At 45.4% G+C, this 22,068-nt stretch overlaps 1 protein-coding gene and 2 long non-coding RNA genes across 9 annotated transcripts; 2 read left to right on the forward strand and 1 right to left on the reverse strand.

The window, feature by feature from the left end:
* The first annotated feature begins 211 nt into the window (after window positions 1–211).
* On the forward strand, window positions 212–8,413 carry LMO2 (LIM domain only 2). Of its 2 annotated transcripts, XR_008466291.1 has the most exons (5): window positions 212–579; window positions 678–855; window positions 4,441–4,656; window positions 5,410–5,545; window positions 7,396–7,479. XR_008466291.1 is itself a non-coding variant. In XM_054200635.1 (3 exons), exons 1-3 carry the CDS (start codon window positions 815–817, stop codon window positions 7,613–7,615), a joined length of 477 nt encoding a protein of 158 aa, XP_054056610.1. In that variant the 5' UTR covers window positions 644–814; the 3' UTR covers window positions 7,616–8,413. The 2 variants fall into 2 exon arrangements, 1 of the variants encoding a protein (XP_054056610.1); XM_054200635.1 differs by lacking the exons at window positions 212–579; window positions 5,410–5,545 and having other exon boundaries at window positions 644–855; window positions 7,396–8,413.
* Window positions 8,414–8,455: 42 nt separating this feature from the next.
* On the reverse strand, window positions 8,456–15,786 carry LOC128909236 (uncharacterized). Of its 6 annotated transcripts, XR_008466294.1 has the most exons (6): window positions 15,612–15,738; window positions 15,136–15,518; window positions 14,814–15,028; window positions 12,993–13,298; window positions 12,589–12,753; window positions 8,456–12,110 (listed from the first exon to the last, which is right to left on the reverse strand). It is a non-coding gene; the product is annotated as an uncharacterized LOC128909236 (long non-coding RNA). The 6 variants fall into 6 exon arrangements; XR_008466297.1 differs by lacking the exon at window positions 15,136–15,518 and having other exon boundaries at window positions 15,704–15,786; XR_008466296.1 differs by having other exon boundaries at window positions 14,814–15,518; window positions 15,704–15,780.
* Window positions 15,787–16,442: 656 nt separating this feature from the next.
* On the forward strand, window positions 16,443–21,873 carry LOC128909237 (uncharacterized). Its single transcript, XR_008466298.1, has 3 exons — window positions 16,443–16,579; window positions 16,928–21,233; window positions 21,793–21,873. It is a non-coding gene; the product is annotated as an uncharacterized LOC128909237 (long non-coding RNA).
* The last annotated feature ends 195 nt before the right edge of the window (window positions 21,874–22,068 follow it).

The following is a 22,068-nucleotide window of genomic DNA, read 5'->3' on the forward strand; positions in this document are numbered from 1 at the left end:
CCTGCCTGCAGCTGAGAAGAAGCCAGTAACAGGGAACGGGGCACTTCTTTTTTTCCAGCCCTTGGGGTCATTTTCATGTTGCCCACCTACCTGAGCACCGAGAAAGTGATATTAAATGCCCTTGTTAATGTGAAAATGCAACGTCAGCTGGCGGGGAGCCCCGGCTCTGTCCCTTTAAGAAACCCAGCGACTCATGATGCTGCTGTTTGTATTGCTAAACCCCCAGGAGTCCAGTTAAGAAACGGGCAGCTGTCTCTTTAAGTGTGATTTCCTTCTATTGTATTTGAATCGTGATCAGGAAAAAGGAAATGAAACCAGAGACCCGGGGCTGAGCCACGGAGTTAATCACAATAATAGCGATGCTCGGCTCCCCTTTTCCAGCATCCCCACCCGGCTCCGGAGCATGGTCAGAGCTGCCCGGGCAGAAAGCCTGAGCGGAGCCCGGGGAGCTCCGGGCTGGGGCAGCGGTGGCAGCCGAAGCAGCCGCTTCCCACCCTCCGCCACCAGCGGAGCCGGCGGAGCGGCGGCGGGGGCTGCCCCGGCGGGCGGCGCGGCGGGGGAGCGCGGCGGGGATGGGAGGTGAGCGGCGTGCGGGGCCGGGGCCGGCGGGGGAGCGGCGGCGGCGGCAGCCCCAGCCCATATTTCTCCTCTCTCTCTCTCTCTCTTTGGTGTTGCAGGAGGAAATCCTGTGAATGTCATTGGGGGGCGGAGGGGGAACTCGGCTGGTGACAAGGCTTCGAGAGCAGACAGCCTTTGCGGGGGCAGCGGGGGCAGATCCCACCACAGGCACGCTACAAAGGAACAATCCCTGCCAATGTCATCGGCCATCGAGAGGAAAAGCCTCGATCCTTCCGAGTAAGTGGCCGCCTTTTCCTTCTCCCCCCCCCCCCCCCCATCACCCCTCTCTCCCCGGGAGCCCTTCCACGGCCACTCACCCTCCCCACCGCGACCACTTGGCCACCGGCATTGTGTGCCCGGCAGCCCCCTTCCCGGTGGCGGGGAGCCCCGCTGCTCCTTCCCCCGCCTCTCCCCCGGCGCCGCCAGCCCCGCCGCAGCGGGGACAGCGGGCACCGAGCACCGGCGGCCGCGCTGCCCCGGCCCCCGCCTCTCCCCGGCCCCCGGGGGCTGGCGGTGGGGTGCAGGTTGATGAGAGCCCCCCAAGTTGTGGGAAAGAGCCGCCTCCGGGGGCAGAGAGGCAGCAAACATCCCCCCCACCCACCCCCCCCCGCCCAGGCAGGGGATTTTCCAGCCGCGCATCCCACCCCGGCGTGCTGGGAAGGGAAAGGCAGAGCATCACCCTGTCCACATCTGAAGGTGGGGGAGGTTTTTTGCATTTGGAGGGACCGTCTCTGCCCCATCTTTGATCTGCCCAACTCGCCGGAGGCGATTATAGCGAAAGGTCAGAGCTGTTATCTGCGGGTGCCCAACTTCCACATTTTCGTAATGCAACTTTCTGGTATAAACTGCTTTGGTGGGGGGCAGGGTGTCCTGCAAAGGGCACGGAGAAAGACTCGATTGCCAGGATGGAGAAGATGAGAATTTCCCTCCCTGGGTTTCCCATTCGGGAAAGGGACCGGCTCTGGTGTCCTGATCCAGGGACTGTGCTCCGCAGCTGTCCCTGCGGGCATCCTGCCGGGCAGAGGCACCGTAACTCAGCCTAAAGTCACTCATTTCAGCCCTCTATGTGCTAATACTGCACTTACGCTTGTCTGGAATCATGATAAGAGAGAAGAAAAAAAAAATTATAAAATCCCCGTTTTCAGATAACGCTTAAAACATTGCTTTTAGCAAACTTGAGTCATTCGGGGTTTGTTTCCTGTGAGATACTAAAAATGCCATCGTGTGAAGCCCTGAGTGAACGCACGGGAACTGTTTCTTTTGTGGATTAAATCAATCCATCCCATGTCACATCTGATGTTTTCTGTGTTACATTTTCTCTTATTTTATACTGTTTTATAAGAAACAATAACCCAAGCGCCTTGGCATGCGATGTCCAGGTTTCAACTACAAAGTTTTACTAATTTTTATTTATTTACCTACCTTGTGTTCTAGTGACTGATGTGCTGGCTTAGAAATCTAGGAACATCAAAAAGCTAATGCATAAACCAGCAATTCTGTTCTGCGTAAACATCCGCCGGGCTGTTCCGGAGTTTAGGGCTTTCGGAGAGACCTGACTTGTGACTCCTGAACACCCGTAAAATGAAATATTTTGGGGTACATCTGAAGTTTCAAATAATGGATAATAAAGGATAATAACATGCATTTCCTTCTATCGGAAGGCTCTCAGAACTTGCCAGAGTGGAGGCCGCGTGTTAGGGAGTATTGGGCCCAAAAGAATAAACTTGGGAAAACGAGGGCCTAATCGCGTGTAGAGCTCCCCACGATTTTAACGAAAACTCACAGAGCCGGTAGGAGAGGGGTGTTATGACACAACTTGCAGAGCACAGCAGTTTAAACCTAGAAGAGTGAAAACCAGAACAGAATATAATCAGATAATATCTCAGGGCTCAGCTTGCCTAAATAAAAAACTGCAGGATCAGTTTCTCAGCACAGAAGTTCTTGACCAGTGGTCGTTTCTCCCTGCTGAAGAAAGTAATTTTTGCCCAGAAAACCGCTGACCCAGTAATTAAGTGGCAGTAATATGATTTTTTCCTGTTGCCTGCTGGAAATTGGGAGCAGCCTGATCCTTCTCCGTCAGTGTCGGTCTCCCCTGCCCCCAGCAGCCCAGGAGAGGGCAGACAGTGACAGAAACAAAGCATTTGAGGGACTCTGTGCTAGACGGAGAACCCAGTAACATATGGAAAAATGTGGGGCTCTGCTCTACCAGATATTGAGCACCTTGGTCATCATCCAGCAAAACATAAATGTATATACGCGCCTTCCTTGCCGCTAGCCGCAGGTTTAAAATTAAGCAAAGTGCTTAAAGGATTGATCCAATAGTTTTTTTATTAACTTCCCTGGGGTTTGGGTGCAGCCCTCAGTGGCAGCCCCAGGTCACTGCAAACCCCGCAGAACTGAGCTCGGGTGCTTTTCTTTTAATTTTTTTGCTGATTGGTTTGGGGTTTTTTGGCAGAACTCATAAAATTTCACCAAAAAAATAAGAGAATTCCTTAAGAAAGTAGCTTTGAAGAAAAGTCTTGCTTTATCCCCAGGTCTTACCAGAACCATCCTAGATTTCAGAGCTTTTTAAAAAGGGAAAAAAATACCATGCCTGAATTGTCAATGCTAGTATCTCTTTTCACGCAGGGATGCGTAAATCCCAAATAATTATTTGAGCTTTTAGCATAGACCCATCCCACGGGATTCATGCCCTTAGCTGAAGGGAAAATAAGAAGTCCCGCAGTAACATCAGGTGAAATTCTGGCTCTGTTAAAACCAGCAGCAAAACTGAAACCCGTTGGGCAACAGTCTCATTGGTCGTATTCATTCATTTCACGCTGTTCGGAGAAACGACGTCCTCAGACTTCGTCTGCAAATTTACATTTCCCAAGGGAAAGCTGGCCGCGTGTAAAATCCCTTGGGTGCCTTTTCCAGTCCTTCAGCCCTTGGCGAGGCAGAAATTCCCTTCGCTTCCAGCGGCACTAACAGTCGAAGCTTGCAAGCTCAGATTTACAATACATTCATGTATTTTGGGGTTCACGCACCGATGCTTTATGGTACTGCTGGGGTTCTTCCGTAAATTTTAGGTCGATTCAGAGGTTGTCTGTGCTGATTAGGTCACTTACGGTTGTTTCTAGGTAAATCTTAAAAATCTTGTCCAAAGAAAGCATTTTTTTTAAAGTGGAAATGAAAGCATTGCTACATGCTGTGGACAAAAGAGAATTGTTTGAAAACGTGAAGAATATAGTAAGAACTCCCAGGACTTTGTGGGTGTCGGCATCTGTTGGTCTGCACGGGCATAACCAGCGTTTCTACGACATGGTGAATCCAGGCAGCTTTTTGAAAAAGTGCAATCTTTCACTATGGAAGAATCGGGTTATGGGAAAGGTATTTCTTTTATAAGAACTGCATGGATTGAGACACCGAGCAATTCATGTTCTGTCCAGCAGAAGAAAAATGCTGTATCTACACGAACACCAATGCCCCAGTGAAGTAGTAGATACCTTTACAGTAATTAATACACACGGGTGATACAGAGATTCTCACGTTTATGCATTATTCTTTGAAGAAAAATGAAAAAATTAGTTAGCAAATTTTTGGATGTCTTATTAACTCGTTAAATTTTAAGCTGTTCTCTTTTTTTATAGCAAAAGAAGAGTGAAGTCCTGCTCCTCTTGTGTCCGAAGTGGACAAATCGCTGCCTCCGCTGGCAGAAAAAACAAGGATGCAATCCCCGTTCTAACTTGCTCACTCTTGTGTTTCGTTTTTCCTTCTCCTTCTTCTCACGTGGATGCTTTGGGAGTACATTTTCCTTGTCCAATGGTTCTTTCCTTCCCTCAGGGAGCCGGTGGATGAAGTCCTCCAGATTCCCCCTTCGCTGCTGACATGCGGCGGTTGCCAGCAGAACATCGGGGACCGCTATTTCCTGAAAGCCATCGACCAGTACTGGCACGAAGACTGCCTCAGCTGCGACCTGTGCGGGTGCAGGCTGGGAGAAGTGGGGAGACGGCTGTATTACAAACTGGGCAGAAAGCTCTGCCGAAGGGACTATCTCAGGTACGCCACCCACTCCTTCTACCCTCCCTCCCCTTCCTTCCATCGCTTCGGCTTTGCTTAGTCATTTAATTAGCGTAGCTAGTCAGCAAAGATCCGTAAAAAAATCATTTTTGACTACTTTTAAACATAAAGCCTGACACACAGCACCTCAGGTTTGCAATCTCAGGTTTACAATATGGGCTCGTACATTTTGGGGGGTTGATGCACAGACGCTTTGTGGTACTGCTGGGGTTCTTCAGTAAGTTAGAGGTAAATCCAGAGGTTGTCTGTGTTGATTCGGTCACGTAAAATGGTTTATAGGTCAAATCTTAAAAATCTCATTGGGGAAAAAAAAAAAAAAAGCATTTTTCACTGAAAATGAAAGCGTTGCTACCTGTTGTGGGCAAAAGAGAATAATTTAAAAATGTGAAGAATATAGTAAGGACTCCCAGGACTTTGGGGTTGCCGGCATCTGTTGGTCTGCACAGACATCACCCGATAGCTCCAGGGGAACCGTGCAGTGTCAGCGTGGGATTCCGTCAGCTGGAAATTGGGAAAAGGTGATGAATTTCAGCAAGCTCCCCCTGAGATCACAACGAACTGGTTCCCCCGGATGGTTTTCAATAGTTCTGTTCTTCTCTGAGCATTGCCTTGGAGCTGGAAGGTCCACAAAACCAGGTGCCAAGATTGGCAACTGATGAGAGATCATTTACTTCTCTCACTTAAGTACACGGTATCCAAGGTAACTGAATTAAATTCATTTTCCTGACGCAGTGATATCAGCTGTATGAGAGATGCTTGCTTCCACTGGCCAGCAGGGCTACTGGAATCAAGGAACCTGCTTGGTGTCTGAAGGCGCTGCCTTTTACACAGGGATCGATCCCCGTGTTTTTCGGCACCGCTGGCAAAGGTATCTGGGACACTTCAGGCAGAAGGATGCCGTGTGCTGTGTGTTTATTGCAAAGCTACAACCAGCACAGGGAAGTTTGATTGCACTAATTTTTGGATCTAGCGGATTTTTAGGATTCTCAGTCCTGGTCCTAAATAGACAGGAATTTACCCATTTTGCTGAATCAGATCCTACAAATACACTTGTTGCAGGTATTTTCATTAACATCTCTCTGCCTGTCTGTTTTGCCAAAATTTGTAAGTAGAAGGATTAAATTGACATGAAGATATTTCACAGAAATTTGTAATAAAGGGTCTTTATATTCTTGATTACAATTAAAGTATTGATCTTTGCTGTGCGGGCTGCGTACCGTTCCCTCTAACGGATCCCTAATGTCACAGGAGGTCTGTGGAACAGAATAGCAATACGTGGTGTTTTTCAGCTCCCTTCCCTAAGTCTAATTTACCTGCCAATAAAAACTAGCCCAAAATCTCTGTGGAATTCCTAATTATGGTGTTCCTGAGCTTTACCGATGGGAATTTTGCTAAGCAGAAACTAAGAGCCGAGTTCTGCTAATGGGGCCGCTTGTAAATACTCGGCATAAAGAACAGGCCGACAGTGATCCATGGTTAGTTACACTTTCCAAATGCTTTTCATCTTAAAATGGAAGCAACAGAAAGAATGGCAATACAATGAATGTATTTTCTTGCTCTGAAGTTCAACGTTTTTATTTATTTAATGAGGCAACATATAATCTCTTCCCTTATTAATGAAAAATTTGGCAACCTTTTTGTAACCTTAGTCTTACTTTCGTTGGGCAGAAGTAAACACTGACATCTCCTGGTAGATGAAAGAAATTATGTCTTTTCCCCTTAAAGATCTCTTAATTTAGCGGGCACCCTTTTTTCCAGTTCGGAGGATGATATGAAGCAGGCACAACATATGTAAAAGAAGTGTAGGAGGTGGAAAAGCTCTTTCCAGAATTAGTATGGAAACTTAGAAGTCGAACTCAATAGGTGTATACTCTGAACAAGTAATACGTAGTATTTCTTCCCCCTTTTAAGAAAAAAATAATAATGTATTTCTGCTTATTTATTAATGATTTGATTTACAAGCTCTGTAGGCAGCAGACTGCATGAAAGGCTGGTGTTCAGCCATAGCTGACTCTGTCTCCCTGCTCCAGCTGAATGGCAGTGTGTGCTGGGAGGGGAATACGTGTCTAGTGCGTTCATTAGAGGCTCCTCTTCATGAGCAATACCATAACAAGCTCAGCAGGGTTTTTCAATGCGGATTAAAGAGCAGTCCACATCATAAAATTGTTTGGGCTAGCATAGGAATCTAGAAGGTCTTAGCACATAGCCTTCTGAAACCCAGCAGGAGTGACTTTATGGATGTTTTGAGTTGGAAAGAATCTCCAATGTGGAGGCAACAACAAGAGAGAGGGGACTCTTAGACCATGGCTTGTGTCAACTCCTTTCTGTAAACTACAATAGCAACAGCTGAAGATAGGCCAAATCTATCAACAGAAAGGTATTTTCTATTGATCGCAGAAGTGGAAGTGTTAGCATGGCGCGACTTTATGCTATGATCTAGGAAACCTTTACTCCTCCTGAAGCTGCTCAGCAATTCAGGATAAGGTCATTGATCAGAGAAGTCAATTCTATTGAAAATAGGTGAGGACCTTGGACTTTCTACTTCCATTTTTGGTATTGCAAAGTTCTGCTCGGCAGCTTTCCATGCGACCTCTATCGAACTTGGCAATACTATGACTAATGGGTCAAGGCACTGATGTCGTGTTCTTGTTTTGATTTGTTTTTTCCCATCTCCCCAGCAAAGGAGACCTGCTTACCTCTCTGCTGTTGTTGTTTTAGGCTCTTTGGCCAAGACGGCCTCTGTGCCTCCTGTGACAAGCGAATCCGGGCTTACGAGATGACCATGCGGGTGAAGGACAAAGTGTATCACCTTGAATGCTTCAAATGTGCTGCCTGCCAGAAACATTTCTGTGTTGGGGACAGATATCTCCTCATCAACTCGGACATAGTATGTGAACAGGACATCTACGAGTGGACTAAGATAAATGGAATGATCTAGCGAGGACACACCTCCGTAGTCTATAAAAGACATCTCATGGGCGACACCGATGCATAGCTGCAGTGAGGAGGTCATCACTTGAGCTATGGGCTTTGTCTAAAATGGGGGGAAAATACCACGGAGTCGGCCCTTTGCAGGCAGTGCTGCGTAGAATCTGAACTACATATGGGTGAAGAAGGGAGAGCGAAGCAATAGTAGATGATAGACTGACTTCTGTTAACAAAGGCGTATGGATGATAACTGACATCAGCCGTGTAGGTGAGAGCTCAGGAGCAAACACAATGCTGTAAGGAGTCCTCCCAACTGGAAAAAAAAGAGTAGGGACCTCTGTAAAGAGATGTTATGACTTTGTCACCTGCAGACTAGGATTGTGCAATTGAATTTTCTTCTCGTCTTGTTTTAGTTACTGAGTTTAGACGACAGCTCCTAATGTAGACATGAGGAAGAACACTGGCAGAAAAGGGCCATCACTTCGGTGGTCATTCTATACGGCCTTACACTTCGGGTAGGAGAGAAAGCGGGAAGAGGGTGGGGGTTATTTTTGCATGGATTTTTTTTTTTTCTTTGAGAATGAACAGTTCATCCTCTTGTCTCAAACTCTTCTTTAAAAAAAAAATCCTGCTGAATAGGTGTGTTCGGGCACTGCTGTTTCAAGATGAGATGTTCCACAGATCATTTCTATACAAATATAAATCTAAAGAGTTGTTCAACTATTTTATTAACTTAGATTATATCGATAAAATATTTGTTGTGTGTAGTATGACTCTGCAGCTTTAATAAAAATAACAGAAGATTTGAGTGTTGTTATTTCCTTTTTTTTTTTTTTAAATTGGGCTTGATTTTTTGTTTGTATTTTTTATTTTATTTTTTGTAGTGGGGCTTCTACACTCTGTCTAGGGCTGATGCCTGCGGGTTGTGTTTCAAAGCAGTAATGGGAGAACCCTGAGGTCTCAGTAAGCCTTGCAGAGTTCATGCTAAGGAGAAATTACATAGTGTTGTAAGAGAAATTAGGTAGTGTTGTGTGACACTGAAGCTCTTTGGTGTTTATGAGGATGTTTTGAGGCTGGTGGCCCACAGAGAACTACATTTGGATGTTACTTCACAGCAAAGATGGAGCCTATCTGATTTCAGACAAGATCATGTAGGATTAGGGTCTCCTAGAAAGGTAGCTCATCCTGATTTTGCTCTGGATAATTGAATGCAGCTTAATATCACTAGAGCAAATCAATAGTTGCTCATATTTAGAAAGAATTAAGTTCAGAGCCTTTCCTGCAAAGACTGTTGTCACTTGCTTCTTAAGCAAAAGGAAGTTTCTTAGCATTGCAGAATTACTAAGAACATGAGAAACACACCTGGTCAGGCAAAAGTGGACATTTGGTATCTTACTTGCACAGAGACAAGTAGTGGGGGCTCAGGCAAGCAGGGAGTGACCTCCGCATGAAGCCTTTCCGGCTTGCAGGAATCATAGAACCATAGGGTTGGCAGGGCCCTCTGGAGATCACCTAGTCCAACCCCCTGCCAGAGCAGGGTCACCCAGAGCAGGTGGCACAGGAACGCGTCCAGGCGGGTTTGAATGTCTCCAGAGACGGAGACTCCACCACCTCTCTGGGCAGCCTGTGCCAGGGCTCTGCCACCCTCACAGCAAAGAAGTTTCTCCTCATGTTTAGGTGGAACTTCCTATGGTCAAGTTTGTGCCCGTTACCTCTTGTCCTGTCCCCGGGCACCACTGAGAAGAGCCTGGCCCCATCCTCCTGACACCCACCCTTTCAGTATTTATAAGTGTTGATAAGATCCCCCCTCAGCCGTCTTTTTTCCAGACTGAAGAGACCCAAATCCCTCAGCCTTTCTTCATCAGAGAGATGTTCCCGTCCCCTCAGCATCTTGGTAGCCCTTTGCTCTCCCCTCTCCAGCAGTTCCCTGTCCTTCTTGAGCTGGGGAGCCCAGAACTGGACACAGGACTCCAGATGTGCCCTCCCCAGGGCAGAGCAGAGGGGGAGGATGACCTCCCTCCACCTGCTGGCCACACTCTTCTTGATGCCCCCCAGGATGCCATTGGCCTTCTTGGCCACAAGGGCCCATTGCTGGTTCGTGGTCATCCTGTTGTCCCCCAGGACTCCCAGGTCTCTTTCCAGCTTCCAGCTTCAAAAGAGCTTTGTGTGAACTTGCCTTCAGACCCCTCTGCCTAACACCGACCCCCAGACCCATTCTCCATGAGTTTGCCTCATCCCTTTCTTTTGGTTCTTTGGCCTCCATAAAGTCCCAAAGCAATGATTTTTACAGTTTAATTCTGTGCTGTGTGTATTTCAAAACCTGTTGCCTGATAACTTCGTTGGTTGGCTGCCATATTGTGTGAGATAATGAGCAGTCATTTCCAATCACATTTTTTTCACTCTTCTTGGCTTTAAAGACCTGTATCATATTCCCTCCAACTTATTTTTTTCTGAGATGAATAGTCTAAGATCGTTCTTACATGAAAGCTGTTTCATGCCTCTGATAATCTCTGCTTCTCATCTCTGTATGTTTTCTGGTTCTACGTTATCATTTTCCAGGCTGTCACTAGAACTGCACGTTGTGTTCAAACGTACTAAAAAATAAAGCCTATAACACAGCTGAACAAGTCTGACAGTCCACTCTGAAGACAGCTGGCGTGTCCACTCACCCCAGCAGCACTAACGTGTAAGGAATAGCACTTAAGCATATGGATATCTATTTGTCTGATCATTTACGATAAACTTGCCACCTAAGGGATCTCTCATCCAAGTGGCAGGACTGACCAAGGACAACATTTTGCATTTTACAATGGGTATTCTGAGAGCTCTTTTTTTTTTTCTTGCTTTTGTTGTCACAGCTAGCACTGGGGACAAAACCTTTACATCTTACTACCAGTGAAATTGGAAACTATACATAATGAGATCATGCTTGAAAAGACTAGTTTGAGGGCTCTGTGATTTAGCTCTTCTCAAGTGATATGCTGACCTCTGGAGGCCATAGGCAGCTGGTATAATTTTAATTCTTAGCCTAAAACGTATCCCTGCCAGCACAGGCAAGAAAGCTATGGACCCAAGGAAACTACCTATCATCTCTGGCAATATTCTGTCCAGCTAGAAATGAAGTCTCATTATCCCTGTTAGTTTACACATCTTGGTGGGTGTAACCAGGACGCTAATGCAGGGTGGAGGTGGACAACCATTCTTCAGGTCGGTGCGTGGGAGCACACACACACACAGTGAGCACCGTCAGACAAGGTAGTATCAACAGCTTCGCGCCAGACGCCTTTAAAGCTTCCCAGGTCATCATGCACTGCTGAAGCCCCACCTTGAGTACTGTGTCCAGTTTTGGGCCCCTCACCACAAAAAAGACATTGAGGTGCTGGAGCGGATCCAGAGAAGGGCAACGGAGCTGGTGAGGGGTCTGGAGCAGGAGTCGTGTGAGGAGCGGCTGAGGGAGCTGGGGGTGTTCAGCCTGGAGAAGAGGAGGCTGAGGGGAGACCTTCTCGCTCTCTACAGCCCCCTGAAAGGAGGGGGTACACAGGGGGGGTCGGTCTCTTCTCCCAAGGAACAGGCGATGGGACAAGAGGAAACGGCCTCAAGTTGCGCCAGGGAGGTTTAGGATGGATATTAGGAAAAATTTTTTACACTGAAAGGGTTGTCAAGCATTGGAACAGGCTGCCCGGGGAAGTGATTGAGGCACCATGCCTGGAGGTATTTAAAAGACGGGTAGACACAGTGCTTAGAGATATGGTTTAGGGATGGTTTTTGTCAGAGTTAGGTTGATGGTTGGACTCTATGATCTGAAAGGTCCCTTCCAACCTGGGTGATTCTATGATTCTATGTCATTGCCATGTCCCTCTCAGAGCCCCTCTTCTTTCTTCCTCTCTCCTTTCCCCGAAAAAATATACCTCGATAGCACTATTGTACGAGCAGGGCAGAGGAGCACTTCTGGCTTCGTGAACACCAACTAGTTCATGGCAAGAAATTTTTACAGATGATGGCAATCAGCTGTAAAAGTGTGACTCTCTGTAGTCACACACCAATGATGGAGACAAACAGGTATCAAAGGGAGCGTCGTACACTGGGGAGACCGGGATTCCGCTCCATCCCACGGCGCTGCCAGCCAAAGGGTGCCTGAACGTGTTTCAGATAACAAGTAGCCATCTGCTGAGAGTCCCAACCCCGCGAGGGGAAGGGGGAGATAAAATGAGCTTCCCTTTGACAAAGTAAGGCACGATTTTGACTTTTCAGAATTGCTATGAAGAGGTTGTGAGCTGCATCCTGATCTCCCGCAGCGTGATGGTGTAACTGGCTGGAAAATAATAGCCGCAATCACAGAGTTACACCAGCATAACGATAGCGTCGATGCGGGCAGGATCAACCGGTGTCATGACAGGTAAGAGCTTGGACACTTGTTCCCGAAACTCTTTCCAGTGTAATTTTCAAGCTTGCTCAGGCGTGCTGCAGGGCTGATTTCCACGATTCCATCTCACAAAGAGGTTTGGCTGAAAATTTAGAGTAAGGGGCCTCGTTAACATCTGGGCTGAGATTAGGTAAGAGTGGCAATGGTTCAGAGACACTTTTGGTTTTGCACTAATAAAAGCAAGATCCGTGTTTTGTTCCCACCCGGGAAAGTATTTCCTGTGTGACTTTTGGCAAGGTAGTTACATACTCTGCTTCTCAGTTGCCTACCTGTAAAATGGAGATATTATCACTTACGCTGTAAAATATCACTTAATCTGTAAAATTTTTTAGACTTCCTAAAGGAAACACACTAATTATTTTGGGTAAGGGACCATTTCCACAGGAAAATGCATTTTAAAACGTAAATGAATAGGTTTGTAAAGGAAGGATGCTGCAGGGTCCACAGTGGATATTCTTGTTTTGTTATAAGACCATCAGTTTTATCTAGTTTATGTAACTTCAGAAAGGGTTTAAGCTGAACGGGAAAATGACAGCTTGTGCCAGAAGAAGAGTCTCTACCTGTATAATTATACCGGTCTGTCAGTGGATTTTTCCCTGCCAGATTCCTAACTCTTGCTCTCCGGATGCAGGAGGAGAGAGAGCAGATTTCTCTTGGAATTAGTGTAACCAACGCTTCCCCTCCATCCTCATCTCAAGTATGTTCCTTACAGTAAGGACTCTCTCCTGAAATAACAAGAAAATAAAATGTTCCAAAACCAACGGCGAAAATAAAAGCGAAGACGATTTCAAGGCGTAGGCGAAAAGCACAATAATCTGAATATGACTTCATCAGCCGATAGTCAAATGCATTGTCCTTTATGTGTTTTCAATATCAGCAGTATTTTAAAAGGCGTATCATCCTTCAAGATTTCCCTTCTTTGTCCCCATTATTCAATGTCATGGTAGGAAGATGAGAGCATTACCATCAATATCTCTTTTTTAATTCCATGCCCTTGAATAAGGGCAATAAGAACCCCGCATAATAGAGTTTTCAGCGGAGAGAGTAAATGGGAATCGGTTGTTAATTCAATACAGGATACAGAAGCTGTCTCTCCCATCTCTTTTTCTCAAGGTAATACTGTGCCTCCAATTGTCATTATACCCAAGAATCAAATTATTTGAATTCTGGACACATCAGCACAAAACCGAAGACTCCCTGCCAATTCCGTAGCCTGCTTGGAAGAGAACATCAGAGAGCATCACTCATTTATACGACTGCCAGCCCGAGCCTGTAAATGCAGAAAACAAGAAGGCCTCAGGTGCTGCACTTTAACACGTCTTTCTGCTCCTGCATCGCCCCCCCTCGCCCCCCCATCACACACGAGGTAACATTTTATCTCTGAAAGGCAAAGCTTTCAAGCATCTGCCGGGGCGAGCATAAACTCCATAGGGCCTGAATGCGAATGGAAAATGAGACTATTAAGTACATTAATTGATAACAGCGACTTGCGACTGAAGGAGATTCACGACACTTGGAAAAATAATCGATAAAGATTGTTGTTGCTCTAAAAAGACAGTGCAGCATCAGCTTATTTGACTTGCAGCAGGTTCATCTCTTTTATAGAGCACACTGCACTGCAGGCAAAGGGAATTTTAATGGACACCGGGAAAAAACGATCTACTCCTCTGTCCCACGACAAAAAAGAAATCATAAAAAGACATAGAACAGAGAGACTGAGATACGGTATCAGAAAACATTCAAGGAACTATAATTAAATTAAGATTCAGAAGTCTGTCAATGAGATGAAGATTAAACGGGCAGAAAGTTGAACCTTGTTTGAAGCAACCTGTTCCCTCCTGCTGGGGGTTGTTTCGTAGCAGGCTAATGAGAAGGCACATCTCTCTGAGGTTCCGAATAAACCAGCACATCTCTGATGGTTAATTAATACACATCTTTTGCAGGAGTATACCGGGTTCCATTTAATGCTTTTCAAGTGCCTTGCAAGCACTAATGCAATAATGCATTACTCTCTTTTTTAAGAGAGCATTACTTTTTTAAGCCCCGCTCCATAGGTGGGGAAACTGAGGCGCAAAATGAACAAGAGCGGCTTAAAAATCCCCCAGTAACTCGGCCGAACTTCTGCGGGAGCAGAAGTTAGATCTCTTGGCTTGAGTGTGACCATTCAACCACCCGCTGTTTGGCAACTGCTGAGGAAGCAGGTATGGTCCCGCATGGCCTGACCTGTCCGACCGTGGAGATCTCAAATACACTGGGAGAGCAGTCTCAAATAGCGTTTTATATGGATACTTTCTACGAATTATGCCTGACGGTGCCATACATCCCCTCCTGCATGACAGGCACTTTGGTATATAAAGCTCAGCTGTGTTTGCGGAGTCAGGAGTTAAGAGCCCGTGGGGACATTTGGGCATGGGTGGTAAAAACCTGTAAACTTTGGCTAAAATAAATGCATTTGGTGACAGCTATGGCTTATTCTTCAAATACAGAGAGCGACCCACCATTTCACTCTCTGTAGCGATATGCAAGCAATGCCTGAAACCCCCTTAAGCCCCCTTATCTTTTGGGTTGGCCAACAGCAAAAGGATCATAGAACCACAGAATGGTTTGGGTTGGAAGGGACCTTAAAGACCATCTAGTTCCAACTCCCTGCCCTGGGCAGGGACACCTCCCACCAGCCCAGGTTGCTCCAAGCCCCGTCCAACCTGGCCTTGAACCCCTCCAGGGACAGGATGGTGTAACACTAGTGGCTGGAATGGTGAAAAATAGCTGTTGACAGAGGAATAACCTTTTAGAGCCACGACTCAAGAGAACTAACTCCTTTTGTACTCCAGTAGCTCTGTGCCAGCCACATTTCACATGATTGCTGAGATGTTTCCTCTTCAGGGCTGTATCTTCTTGGGTTGGTCGGTAAAAGCTGGCACTAAGAAGGCTGTGCAAGAAGCCTGGAAAGCAAGGCAGGCTTTTGTTTTCTTCCTTCGGTTAATCATTGCAGACCTCTGCCTAAAAGACAAAAAAAGCAGAAGCATTTCTTTTGCGTGAAAGCTACCACAAATGTTTGCCAGGCCAAAAATGGCAAATAAAGATCTGGGAGCAGGGGTGCAGCAGACCAGCAAACCGGCATCGGAGGCAGAAGTAACGAGGCAAAAGACCCCGGATAAAACAGCTGAGAGTTTAGAAGAGCTTATTCGTAACCGACTGATGATATTAGCGGAATACTCTATAACGACTCCTGCTGTCTGTGTGTAGCTCCCACAACATGTCAGTGACAAGATGTATTTTCCCTTTCTATGGCCGATTTGGATGCTTGTTAGGACAGGGAGCGGCTTTTCAACCATCGCAGCTGAGCCCTTGACTTCAGCCTCCGGCCTTCTGACTTTTGTAGACCCCTGCTTCTGGGCTGGGATTAGTTTTGGTTTTCTTCTCTCCTCAGATACGCGCCTTGCATCTCATGTCAGACAACTTTACCAATGTATTTCACAACAGCTGCGAACTGTTTTAGAGATAAAGATGGTTTACTTATTTACATTTATTTTAAAGAGACAATCAGAATAAAACAGAAATTCTTCTACAATAAGACACATACTCTTCAGTCTGACAATACCCCGAAGCATCCTGGCAGCTACCCAAAGCGGTGCTTAGATATCATATTGATATCTCGTGAAAAAGATCTAAGACCTGCAATCATCAACCTAAGGGTGCTTTGCGACGCTGGAAAATTCTCAGTCGGCTTGTAAGATGACGAGGTGGTTATTATGGGGGTTTTTTGCAGTCAGTAGGTGCAAGCGAGCACTGAGCGAGCTGTGGTACAGTCGCCCCGGAGTTCTTGGAGCTGGACCAGCAGTGAGTTTGACCCAACACGCACGAGAGGCGTGTTGTTCAGCTGATAAGGAAACTGAGAATGTGCATCAGCAAATACAGTTTGTTTATCCCGTAATAACTGTTTTTGAGTAGTACAAGCAAAAAGAGCCCAGGTCTGCACTAGACAGATAAGAGCTCTGACCAAAAGGACGACCAAAGGTCACGCCAGGCCTCCTGGAAACTTCAAAAGAGAAGCCTTCGGTGGGAATGGATGACTAAGGGAATCGCAAACGGCTGCTGGAGTCTTTTATCTTTGCGCTACCTCTTCAAATCCAGCTCAACACTTCAGTCGTTTATTGTTGCCGTCGTCTGATGGATGTACACGGGGCTCAGTCTTGTTCCTGCTGCACTTGTGTCTGTGGCCAAAAAAAACCCCACCGCTGTGGCCACGGCTAACTGTCCGCCTCGTTAACAATCTCAGCTAATAACCTAACGAAAGAGTGTGTGGAGCTGAAAAGTGAGCTGCTATCTGGTTCTTACAGATGTTTTCTTCAGGTCAGGATAGGCTCAATAGCAGCAGAATTTTCTCTGGGGCTGCCTTAATGTTCTCTGTGTTCCTTGGGTAAAAAAGACCTTCTGAGCACAGGGTCCCGGCACTTTCCACAAGATCATGAAATATTCTTCCAACCCTCGCTTTCAGCGGGGTCTTTCACACATCCGTTAGCATCGGGAATCACACAGAGTGGAAATGCTGTAAGCACAGGAAATTATAAGTATTCGTGCAGCTTTACTGCGGCTTTTTTTTTTGACCACGTTAAATTTGAAGTTAGGAATCTTGGTCTCCTGTGACGTTTGTCAGTGCTCTTGTCTGTCAGCATTAATCCAGCATGCACAACTATATATGTGCAAAAGCTGAAAGCAGGTATTAGCATTGCTGGCCTGTGATGAAGGCACCTACCTACTAATTACCCACTGCACTGAGTTTCTCTTCTACACTAGCTGCTTAATTTCATGTGTTAGTTCTTGGACGCAAGAATCGTGGCTTTTGATGCTATTCACGCACGGTAAAGTAAATAAACTTTATTTTGGATTCTTTCACAGGCTAATGTTTACACTTGCAGCAGTATCTTATATTTGATTTATGTGAAAGGGGATGATATGAAAGGAAAACCAACTCGGAGCTAAGCGACCCTGGGAAAGAATAATGCCAGTCTGTGTCAACACAGAATCTTTCATCTGAAGAAAACAGCCCACTCCATCAAAATGACTCTCTAAGTGGGATTTCAAACTTGGCAAACATATATAAATACTTTAGACCCATTTTGGAGCTAAGAATAGGAGACAAAAGGAGTTGCAAAGAAAAAAAGACAAGCCTGAAGTCACAGAGCACCTTGACTCAGAGATGTGCCGTGCAAGACAGGGAAGGACCCGTTTGTGGACTATTCCAACATGGACCTGATGGAATAGGTCCAGAAGAGGGTCACAAAGATCATCTGAGGGCTGGAGCACCTCTCCTATGTAGACAACCTGAGAGAGTTGGGGCTGTTCAGCCTGGAGAAGAGAGGGCTCTGGGGAGACCTTATAGCAGCCTCCTAGTACCTAAAGGGGGCCTATAGGAGAGATGGGGAGGGACACTTGATCAGGGAGTGGAGCAATAGGAGGAGGGGGAATCGTTTAAACTGAAAGATGGGAGATTTAGATAGATATTAGGAACAAATTCTTGACTATGAGGTTGGTGAGACACTGGAACAGCAAGTTGTGGCTGCCCCATCCCTGGAGGGGTTCAAGGCCAGGTTGGACGGGGCTTGGAGCAACCTGGGCTGGTGGGAGGTGTCCCTGCCCAGGGCAGGGGGTGGCACTGGGTGAGCTTTAAGGTCCCTTCCAACCCAAACCATTCTATGATTCTATGATTCTGTGATTCTATGATTCTATGAAGGACCAGCAGCAGCTTTTTGACCACCTTGGCAACCGATGGAGACAAGACCATCCATGTAGGGCCCTTGGACAATTCCAGATAGACCAACCTCAGTCATCTTGCCACAGTGTTCCTTCCCCAGCTCATCCCCACACCAGGAGGCGAGAGGCACAAGGCCATCAAGCTCAAACTGAGCTTGCAGCCTTCTGCACTAAGGGACTGGCCTGGATTACTGCCCATGGCATACCTTCTAAGGGCCAGAAGTAGGAAAGCCAAGAGTAGAATCCAGCTATGGTTACTTGAAGTCTTTCACTGCAACTGCTAGATAAAGTCCATGGCTTGAATTCTTGGTGATTCCTTTGACTTCATTTGCCCTTGGAGCTGTCAAGGCTAAGTCACCATCGTGTGAGGGAGATCCAGGAGGGCTGTTGTGTCTTTGTTGGCCATGTCTATGTGGCAGTAACAAGGAAGAGTTGATTTTTTTTAAACTGTTGTTTCATTCTGTGAGAAGGCAGCCTGACGCTGTATTCTGACAGATATCCCATTTGTTACTGAAATGTCTGACAAGTTCCCGTGTAATATTTAGTTCATTCACGTACACATTTCACTGAAGTTCTGGCTCTGATCCCTTTTGCTACCTCTTTGTCATCTTCCCCATCTCATCTGAGATTCACTCCTGCGAAGCCTGAAAAAGTGATTTGGTTATCGGTTCGTTTGTAAATTCCCTCACCTTTCCAAGGACGGCCCAACTGTCTTTACATTGCTGGGTTTCACTGGAGTCGCCGCAGGATCACACAGCTCCCGTTTTTAATTTTCTTACCTTGCTCTTTCCGTGCTCTTTATTACAGCCGCTCATTGTGTTCGGGTTAATTTTAGATGATCAGATTTCCAAGCAAAGGTCATCGCCTTTTCGTTCCTATGGAGCCCTGACCTTATTGCATCTTTGCTACAGTAAAGAACAAACCCAATAATAATAGTATAATAACACAAATTTTCGGCACCTCAGCTTCTTTCTTACTACCAATTCCCCAAGCTGTCTGCTCCCCTCAAAGTCTCAGTTTTGCCCATTTATTATTGTCCATTTAGAGCACTAAGGAGCTGATCTTGTGAAATGTAGACCATCCCCTGACCGAAAATCTTAGCGCATTAGGTGAATTTCTCAGCACCCGGTGGTGAAGATCCCTAGCGTGTCGTTTCATTAGATTTTCAATAAGTAAAAATAAATGAAGGATGCTAAAAGCCTCATCACCTTTCAAAGATTAAACACGGGGTGCGTGAAGCAATCTGAGAAATTTTTAGCGAGGAATACCTCTGATATATTTAGCCATTTTGGCTCTAAGGCTGGTGATAATGGAAGAAAAACTGGGCTCCATTATTAAAGCGGAAAAGAACCTTTATGTCTAGACTGCGCTGAAAAAGTGCCACAATAACATACTGTGTCCAGTTTGTGCAGCTCTTGGTTATTTAACAGAGAATGCAAAGCCTGCTGTGGGTAAAGCATTTAAATGCAACAATTTTAAGTGGGTTTTTTGCTTTTTGGGGGGTTAATCTGTTTGAAAAATTTTTGTTCAGCTTCAGGAACAGATATTTCTCTTTTGCTTTCTTTGCACTTGTTAGGATTCCATTAGGAAAGTAAAATGCCAGCTCTTCGACGCACACCTGAGGAGCCCCCAGCCTAACCAGTGGGGATAATTAATTTTTACAGCTAATTCCTGCATTCTAGACCACTTCATCTCCGTCCTCACAGCGGCCTGAGCCCTGGTGTAACACCGGTCCCGGCTACTTTTACCCCTGCCACAGTCACAACTCTGCCTGTCAACTCTCAGAAAAGAAACAAAGATCTAGAAACCTTAAGAGCTACAGATGTGGAGCTGTCCTCAAATATTCCAGAATTGTTTTCATTGTTCAAGGTAATACATGCTTTATGTTACGCGTTGAAGGATAACACACACCGGAAGCATATGACATAGGAATACTGTTTAGTCCGTCTCCTCCTGGTTTTCTAATTCTTTTTTCAGTCTCTATGATGTTTCATACCACTCCGACAGGCAAACGTTATTTAACGCTGTGGGCTTTCATTCTGAATCCAAAGGAAAATTCAGACCACGACGTGGCATTATGCCAACAATAGAGGGATTTAAACACTAAAACTCAGCAGCAAATGTAGAAAGAAAGGTAAAGAAGGAATTTGAGAAAGAAAGAAATACAGAGGGTAGTTTGTACAATTTTATGAAATATTGAACTTGGCTGCTTGAGGGATGAAATCCTCCCCCAAATATTCATGCTTTACATGGAAGGTAATGTCTCATGTCAATTTACATGGAATTACGTCAAGTGAAATGGAGCACAATAGGAGTGGAGGAAGATGGATTCAGCCATTGAAACAACACGAAAGAGTTCAAATAGATTTTCAGCATGAAAACAAAAAGTGTCACAAGGGAAAAGAAGTCCCCTCCAGACAATATTAGAAAACTAAACAGTAGATTTTAATTATTTACCAAAAAAAAGGCTACAATTGATAACCAATGCAAGCCTTAGGACTACAGAAGTACTAGAAGCAACACTATCCAGGCTTTGGATCAATCTTTTGGTACAACCTGACAGAAACAAAGAATTATATAGCTTCACTTAGCTCTGCATTGTTAGAGTTTAATGGACCACAAAGCCAAGAACAAACACAAATACAAGTAACAGCATTTTAGTAACATTTTAAATATACTTTTACCATTTTATTTTCTTCTCTACAGGGAACTTCACAATTATACAAATCATAAAGGACAAAAATCTCCCCCACAGCTAGCAAAAACGCAGTCATATAAACACCAGCTTGTTCCTTTTCAGTTCTTATTTGAGTGATGTTGCTAGGACAATCGACTGTTTCAATAACATACTCCTGCTGTCTGAAAAAGAAGAGAGAAAAAAGGATTACTAGTGTAAAATCACACAGTAGAAACCATTCTTTCTTTCACATAAGAACATTTAACTCACTAAACGTGAGGGACACAAAAAGAGTAGTTTCTGGTTTTGTTCTGCAGCTGTCATATCATCTGATTTTTTCTATATAAAATGTGGTTTATTTAATATTTATCTGTCTCAGAGAATGCTTGTGAAGCTTAACTCACCATTTGCATAACACTTTGGGATTCTTGGTTTTACAGGACTACTGTGTTATAAATTAATTATTTTTGTGACTATATTATCTAATAGCTATTTTTGATGAGCAAGCAGATTTTGCTTGTTGAGCTTGAAATGTTTCACCTGCAACATCTGGGGTTTGACATGCTTTCACACAACTCGAAGTTTCTGCGTATTAGCTGATGGCTGGAAGTTGTGGGTCTGTGGCTTGTGGCTCAGGAGAGGACGTGGCCATGGCTTTGGGTTCTAGAGGTTCCAGCAGCATCAACGCTTGGCGACGCAGCCGTGTTGAGGACCGTGTTGAGGACACTGGGCTTCTCCACGCAGACGTGGGAGCTTGGTAGCGCGAGACCTCAGGTTTGCAAAAATTTCTGGATTCCTATTGCAAAGCCAGGACTCAGAATTCTCCTTGAAGGTCTTAGAGGAAATCAGTTCTAGGGACAGTGTTCTGGAAAAAAAGTTTCTCTGAAATGAATAAAACTAAATGAAAATACGCTTTCCCTGAAGACCTATTACTTTTCAATAAAATGTGGAAGAAAGCTTAAAAAAAATCTGGTATTTGCATGCACACTTAAGATGCAACACTTTGTTTTAATGATATTGATCTCAGTAAGTTTATTTTCCCATCTATACGCACATGACCTTTTTAATTTCAGTCCTAGTGGATTCTAGTCATCCGTTAGAATCAGCCGATAGGGGTTGATTATTTAAGCAGGTTTGTATTTGTCTCTTCAGTGCCGTTCTAACATTAATTCTTATCCTTTTGGTAAACAGAAAACTACAAAGCAATTGCAAGCGATCTGATGTTGGAAGTAGTCAGTACCCCCATCTCCCAGGGATGTCCATGGTCTGATTCTACCAGATGATTCGGTGGTCCAAGTACTCCAGCTGAACACAAACTATTTTTCTCTTTCAGGAAAGCAAATTAAGAAGCTTGATCTCTTAATATTCTTTAAAAGCAAAGCCTGGTTAGTCCTGGACCACCTGAAATGGTGACAAGATAGTCTCCAGCCAGTTGCCTAACCACAGGAGTAAGACGCCATTTGTGATGCTTGAGGGTAACGGGGACACCAGCCCAGGGCTCACAGATGGTCACAGGCCACCGAGGCCAGTGCTGTGCTGGCACAGAGGCTGAAGGCCCGGTGGCTCCCCAAGGTGGGGGGCACCTCTCCCAAAGCAGGGTCCTCCACCT

This window comes from Rissa tridactyla, chromosome 4 (assembly GCF_028500815.1).
Source record: "Rissa tridactyla isolate bRisTri1 chromosome 4, bRisTri1.patW.cur.20221130, whole genome shotgun sequence".
In the NCBI taxonomy this organism is placed as follows: domain Eukaryota; kingdom Metazoa; phylum Chordata; class Aves; order Charadriiformes; family Laridae; genus Rissa; species Rissa tridactyla.